Source organism: Centroberyx gerrardi, unplaced genomic scaffold (assembly GCF_048128805.1).
Source record: "Centroberyx gerrardi isolate f3 unplaced genomic scaffold, fCenGer3.hap1.cur.20231027 Scaffold_74, whole genome shotgun sequence".
Classification (NCBI taxonomy): Eukaryota; Metazoa; Chordata; class Actinopteri; order Beryciformes; family Berycidae; genus Centroberyx; species Centroberyx gerrardi.
The window spans coordinates 7,501-15,000 of NW_027605210.1; the positions used below are offsets into that span (position 1 = coordinate 7,501).

General features: G+C 44.1%; 1 protein-coding gene across 1 annotated transcript in view; it reads left to right on the top strand.

Annotated features, from left to right (window-relative positions):
* The window catches only part of praf2 (PRA1 domain family, member 2), a 5,693-nt gene extending 1,932 nt beyond the window's left edge, over positions 1-3,761 (top strand). Inside the window, exons 2-3 of the mRNA XM_071921866.2 lie at positions 2,329-2,546; positions 3,622-3,761. Of these exons, the coding sequence (XP_071777967.2) occupies positions 2,329-2,546; positions 3,622-3,761 (358 nt within the window). The remainder of the gene's footprint in view (positions 1-2,328; positions 2,547-3,621) is intronic.
* The last annotated feature ends 3,739 nt before the right edge of the window (positions 3,762-7,500 follow it).

Sequence of the window (7,500 nt, forward strand, 5' to 3'; positions counted from 1 at the left end):
CCCCCCCCCCACACACACACACACACACAGCTTTACAGATGAGAGAGAGCAGGTTAGAAGATTAAGATGAGTTATTGAAATCAAACCTCTCTCTCTCTCTCTCTCTCTCTCTCTCTCTCTCTCTCTCTCTCTCATTGAAATCAAACCTCTCTCTCTCTCTCTCTCTCCCTCTCATTGAAATCAAACCTCTCTCTCTCTCTTATTGAAATCTCTCTCTCTCTCTCTCTCTCTCTCTCTCTCTCTCTCTCCCTCTCATTGAAATCAAACCTCTCTCTCTCTCTCTCTCTCTTATTGAAATCAAACCTGTCTCCCTCTCTCATTGAAATCTCTCTCTCTCTCTCTCATTGAAATCAAACCTCTCTCTCTCTCTCTCTCTCTCTCATTGAAATCTCTCTCTCTCTCTCTCATTGAAATCAAACCTCTCTCTCTCTCTCTCTCATTGAAATCTCTCTCTCTCTCATTGAAATCTCTCTCTCTCTCTCTCATTGAAATCAAACCTCTCTCTCTCTCTCTCTCTCATTGAAATCAAACCTCTCTCTCTCTCTCTCATTGAAATCAAACCTCTCTCTCTCTCTCTCTCTCATTGAAATCAAACCTCTCTCTCTCTCTCTCTCTCTCTCTCTCTCTCTTATTGAAATCAAACCTGTCTCCCTCTCTCATTGAAATCTCTCTCTCTCTCTCTCATTGAAATCAAACCTCTCTCTCTCTCTCTCTCTCTCATTGAAATCTCTCTCTCTCATTGAAATCTCTCTCTCTCTCTCTCTCTCTCATTGAAATCAAACCTCTCTCTCTCTCTCTCATTGAAATCAAACCTCTCTCTCTCTCTCTCATTGAAATCAAACCTCTCTCTCTCTCTCTCTCTCTCATTGAAATCAAACCTCTCTCTCTCTCTCTCTCTCTCTCTCTCTCTTATTGAAATCAGACCTGTCTCCCTCTCTCATTGAAATCTCTCTCTCTCTCTCTCATTGAAATCAAACCTCTCTCTCTCTCTCTCTCTCTCATTGAAATCAAACCTCTCTCTCTCTTATTGAAATCAAACCTCTCTCTCTCTCTCTCTCTCTCTCTCATTGAAATCTCTCTCTCTCTCTCTCTCATTGAAATCAAACCTCTCTCTCTCTCTCTCTCTCATTGAAATCTCTCTCTCTCTCTCATTGAAATCAAACTCCTCTCTCTCTCTCTCTCTCTCATTGAAATCTCTCTCTCTCTCTCATTGAAATCTCTCATTGAAATCAAACCTCTCTCTCTCTCTCTCTGTCATTGAAATCAAACCTCTCTCTCTCTCTCTCTCTCTCTCGCTCTCTCTCATTGAAATCAAACCTCTCTCTCTCTCTCTCTCTCTCTCATTGAAATCAAACCTCTCTCTCTCTCTCTCTGTCATTGAAATCAAACCTCTCTCTCTCTCTCTCTCTCTCTCGCTCTCTCTCATTGAAATCAAACCTCTCTCTCTCTCTCTCTCTCTCTCTCATTGAAATCAAACCTCTCTCTCTCTCTCTCCCAGGAGTTGAAGATCTAAACTCTTTCTTCTGTTTCTGTCCCTCAGTTAGTTCTGGGTTTTTTGCTGAACCGCCTCCCTGAACACCACCCTGCTGTCGTACACGCACCTGTAGTAGCAGCAGTGGTTCTCAACCTGGGCGCCGGACCCCCCAGGGGGTCGCAAGGCCGATGAAAAGGGGAAATCATTATTTGAACTGTGTGTAAGCATGTGCAGCCTGAGATGAGGTCACAGGTAGGCGTGGCTTCGTTTTAAGGGGTCACAAGCCAAAAAGGTTGAGAACCACTGGTCTATAGTACTACCTACAGTAATATGTATAGTAATATGTATAGTAATGTCAGTATTAGCCTGGTAACTTGCTCATCTTCAATTCTAGTGCAGGTTGCAGCACTAAAACTAAAATCTTTAACTCTTTTACTCTCATAGGAAGCTTTATTGAACACGCCTGCGCCTTATTTTCAGTGGAGTCAGTGGTTTGGTGGCAGGCTGTGAGGAGTCTGTTCTGACACAGGATGAAGGTTCCCAAGGTTCTGCTGGAGAACAGAGCAGCGGCAGGTTCATCATCTGATCCACAGCCGGCCACCAAACCACTGAGACACTGAAAATAAGGCGCAGGCGCGTTCAATAAAGCTTCCTATGAGAGTAAATTCAGAGTTAAAGATTTTAGTTTTCAAGAGCCGAATGGGGGTTCCATGTTAAAACTAAGTCACACCATTTCACACCATTAGGAGCGAACGTTTTGCACCGTAACAAAACAGTTCGAGCTTTGAACGTACCCCAGGTTCCTCCACAGACGCCCTGCTCGTTACATCCCTGCCTGTGCGCTCTCCTCCCAGGTATTTCCAGCCCCTCCAGCTGGTCGTCGGGGCGACGGTGGTCACTCTGCTGTTCCTGGGCTTCGTCTGGGCCGCCGAGAACCAAGCTCCCATCCGCCGTTTCCGTAGAAACCACCCGTCAATCTGCCTGCTGGCCGTCCTATTGGCCAGTTACCTCTTCCTGTCGGTGCTGGGAGGCGTGGCCGTGTTCCTGTTTGGGATCGCCTTCCCTATACTGAGTAAGACGGGAGCGCACGCACACACACACACACACACACACACACACAGGCATGAATCTACACCACCGTTTAGTTAAGGTGGCAGAGTCATTTCAGTGCTTCTCAGTCAGTTACCTGTATTCTATTTGTTCAGTTCCCCCTTAAAATCCAAGCGCTCGTCACTGCCTCAGCTGCCTATCAGAACTCTGCACTGTTGTCATAGCGACAACCATAGAATCTGAATTGATAGAACGGCCATTCCCATTTCATTCATATCTGTATGTCTGCACTCTTGAATGGCCGTTTGGCTGCTTCACTTACAAATGGCTGCCACAGCATGTTTGCTAATGTTGTCGTGGAAACCAGTGTTGACTTGGTGCACGAGACTCGGAAAGCCGGCGCGTTACCGTGGCAACGGCATCGTTTGGATGCCAGTGTCAGTTGTGATGAGCATTCTGTCTGAGTCTCATGTTCTGTCCACACAGGAAACATGACATCATCAAAACTCTATGGAAGCCATAGACGAATCAAAAGATGATTTTGTTTTTTGCAAATGAACCACCTGCACCCAACGGGAGAGAAACTCCCAAAATTAAGAAGAAAAAAGGCTGAGGTGGCAGCCACACCGATCCATTGTGTCTGTCTGTCTCTGTTCATTTCCACTGACGGTCTGTCTGTTGTCTGTCTGTTGTCAGACAGACGGATGACGCTCCGTTCAGAAAGTTCACCCCAGCTGAACTTGACGGACGGATTCGTCAGCGTCCTTTTCAGCCAATCAGAGGCGTTCCTACGTTTGTTTTGTAGGTTTGTCCGTAGTGAGTTATTGCATTTATATATGCACCGTAGAGTCTGTTTCTTCTTTTTTTTCTATCAAGCAGCTCCGTTATGAGCAAAGCTTCCTGTTCTTCTGCCTCGCCGCCATGTTGACGCTCAAAATAAACCAACAGGCAGAAATTTATCTAATTCTGCCCGTTTTCTGACGGAACACTGTGGCCGCCGCCTGAGTCTGTTTGTGGAGAGCTGGAAGACCAGTAGGGACTGGCGATGTACAGATAAACTCACTATGCTAATTTTCTCCCCTCCTCTCCTCCCCCAGTGGTTCTCCTCCATGCGTCGGTGAGGCTGCGGAGCCTGAAGAACAAGCTGGAGAACAAACTGGAGAGCATCGGCCTGAAGAGGACGCCCATGGGACTCCTGCTGGAGGCCATGGGACAGGAGCAGGAGGCCGGGTCCTAGGAGGAGGAGGAGGAGGAGGAGGAGGTAGTGGGGTGGGTGGGGGAGTAGAGGAGGCGTGGAATGGGGAGAAGAGAAGAAGAAAAGAGAAGGAAGCAGGAAAGTCAAGAGGAAAGTAATGGGGAGAGAAATGGAGGAGAAGAAGGAGGGAAATGAAAGGAGAGGAGAGCTTGAGAGAGCAACAGGAGACAAGAAAATTGAATATGAGACCGCTGCAGCAGGGTAAAGAGGGAGAATAAACAGAAAAATAAACTACAAAGAAAGAAAGAAGGAGTCGTGGAACAAAGGGTTGGGGGGGTTAGATACTCAGCTGATCAGAGGTCAGCGGTGAAGGAAGAGACTCATTCTGTCTAACAGGAAAAGGACAGGGATGATAAATCTGTAGAAATCATCCAGCAGTCTGACAACAAGCAAATCGCCCTTGATCAGTTTTTGCCAATCGTCGCACTTTAACCACACTTTTATTTGTTACAATTTTTGAAAACATGCTGCAATATAAAACAGTTTTCATCACAGCAATCGGAACAAAAATGTTGTTGTTATCCTGATGAGTTGCTACATCATCACTGAGTGAATTGGTATTTTCCCCAGTGAACAGCCAAGTTCACACATCGCGTTTTTTTTTGTGTTGAAAAAGCTCTGCCTGGAGCACTTTTTGTGAGCAGAAATAAAAAGCGGATCACGATAACCAGCTAGCCAGATAATACAGTGATGAGCAACGAGCAAAGGCTGACAGATATTCCAATACACATCCAGTCTGATCCACTCTGCCTCTTTATGACCGGTGTTGTAACAGAAACTCACTCACTACAACAACCAGTTTCTCCATCTTTGTTGTTGTGGGAAACGACCTCACCTGACGCTTTTCTGAAAAGTTGAACATTTTGAAATTTTTGAAAGAGCTCTACTCCACAGCGCTTTATTGTGACGCAAGGCTAGGGTGACCACATTTTCAAACCCCCAAACCGGGACCCTTAAAGTGTACCGCACATTCATGCACGCGCACATGTATGCGCTTATGCACGCACCGTAGGCGTTTTCATCGGGATGGGGGACAATTATTTCAGCGCTTAGCACACCTGACTGCACCTTTCAACACCATGGACAGCGCCTCAGCAAACGAAAAATGATGTTTTGTCTCCAAAAATCCACCAAAACATAGTTTATTTGAAAACTGTATAATAACACTAGTAAACACAAAACACCGCTAAGCCACCGCTTATGTTTGGCCGTCTTAACATGATCTTTTATGTCGGCATTTCCACCGTGCGCGACTGAAAATGTACTCTTGCAGTGTGCGCAGAACGCAGCACTTTCGTTGCCGGCTACTTCACGAAGAAAAGAGTAACTTAATCCTTCTGGAGGTCTTTAGAAAAGAGCGACTTTCTCTTCGGCATGACAGCTAACCGTTAGCTACTGACAGATTCTGTCAGACAGAGCCACAAGCGTCATAGGCTAGCAACAGCCTTGACAACGACACATTGATTGATTGACACACATACAGACAAATCAGTGTTGAATTCAGATGCGTGGTGCATTGTTTATGTTTTTTGATTGGGTTAGGTAATAATGAGCGGGACAGAACATGATAAACGTCTATGTAAGCGCTGAAAACAAGTATAATACTATTATTAGTATTTTAATTGTGGTGAAAACCGGGACAATTTGGTAGTGAATGTTGAAAACCGGGACATTTTAGTGTTTTACAGATATTTGTCGGGACTCGGGACACCCATCTTGAAACCGGGACAATCCCGGACAAACCGGGACGTCTGGTCACCGTACGCAAGGCTCACAAATGGCGGCCGCTCCCCATATGTTTAATGTAAAAAATGCGGTGCCAGTTTGAAAAAACGCTGTGTGAACACAGCCTAACTCAACCAGGACTCATTTAGCTGAAAGTAGGCAGGAAAGAGCTGGACCGTAGGCAAAGTAGCAGAAAAGAGAAATTCTGCATTAATATTCTAAAGAGAGCCAACTGGGTTAATGGTAGCTAGCTAGATAACTATTAGCCTAATGGAGGATGCTATCTCTAAAAATACCAAGACAGTAAAGGGGAGCTTTGCTGTAAGCAAATAAATGTAAATGTTAACTAGCTAGCTACTGTTAGCTAATCTAGGAATTCAAAGAAAAGTTGCCAGATAGCTAGCTAGTTGAATACTTAGCTAACGTGCTATAGCAGCTAAGCTAACTGAGTCCTGGTTGTGTTAGCTCCACGCTGGGGAAAATAATAATAAAAACCGAGGAACGCTCAGGCTTCAGCACAGCATAAACCTGGCAAAATGAAGACATGCCACAAGGAGCAGGGACCTTATTCATATAAACACCTTTTGAATTTACTTTTAATTCCATGATAACCTGGATATGACTAGTATCCTGTTGCTGTAAGAGTTAGAAGAGTCAAAGTCAACTCTTGTGGTAACCAAGATGCTAGTTAGCTATCTTTCTCTTGTTTTTTTTTTTATTATTATTATTATTATTTATGTATACTACAGAGTGTGTGAAAAGTCTGGAATCATAGGGAAACCGCCAGCTGAACCAGTATCCAGAGTGTTAGTCAGAAGTGGGATCTGAACTCCATTCGGACAGTATTGAAGCATCAGACCGCTCAGCCATACTGACACTAGTGTGTACAGGGAAAACAGGTCCAACAAGCAGAAATATACAGCAGGCTATATTACATATGATTCACGACTTTCTGGACCTGCTGTACTTTGAAGAAAACGAAAATGAAGGCACTCAGATTGTTTCTATACCAAATGAGTCTCAGTACAGTATGATGAAGGTTTACAGTTCACATCAGCAGTGTTGTAATAGCAAATAATTTTGTATAGAAAAAAAACTGAATGTTCTCCGCAGAGTGAAGGTATTTGATAAATTGAAAGCTGTTTGATGTATAAAAAAATCTGTCTGTTGTGATTTGAGGGGACCTCGCGTTTTGCTTTTATTTGTTTTGTTTCATAGCCTGATATGAAAGGAAACGCGCCCAGCAGCCTCCAGACAAATACTGTTAATGTTTGTGTTGCTGGTAAGAAAGAGTGAAAGTGTCCGGTAGATTTGGGGGTTTACCAGAGTTTCCTCCCCAGTTCAAATCATTCCAAGGCCTGGTTTTACAGACCGGACCCGCTCCATTAATCCATTTTTGTGTTTCCTCCACCTTAACCATGCCTTTCTGTTCAAAGCATTCACACAATGCCAAGAATGCCAGCGTTTGTCTTACATGCCAATAATTGATTACTAATCATTATTATTGATTATTATTTTTTAATATTAGTGTCAGTGTCCTGCAGAAAACACATCCCCCCTCAAAAAAAAACAACAAATAAATAAATCAGGATCTGGGAATACCTTATTTTCTTCTTCAAGCTAATGTATTTTTTGATATTTTGACTTTTACATTTATATGTTTGGCATTTAGCTGATGCCACTTGTGATGAATGAGCAGGACACTTCAGCAGGTGGCAGGGCTGTAGCGGGGGTCAAACCTGTGACCCTTCTGTTACGGGACGGTCTCAGAGCAGCCTGTCCCCCCCATTTTGGTATTTGGCTCGGATCCTGGGTCACAAAATTTTTCTTTTATCCTACATTTTCCTATAAGTCAAGAAAGTCTCACTAGGTTTTTAGTTACCGTACAGAAAAAAAAGAAATGCCTTCTGGTTGCTTGTAATGTTGCTGATCCAGGAACTGAAGCTTGTTCTCTTCATTGCGAGTCATTCTGGATGAGCATCATCTAAGTGACTGG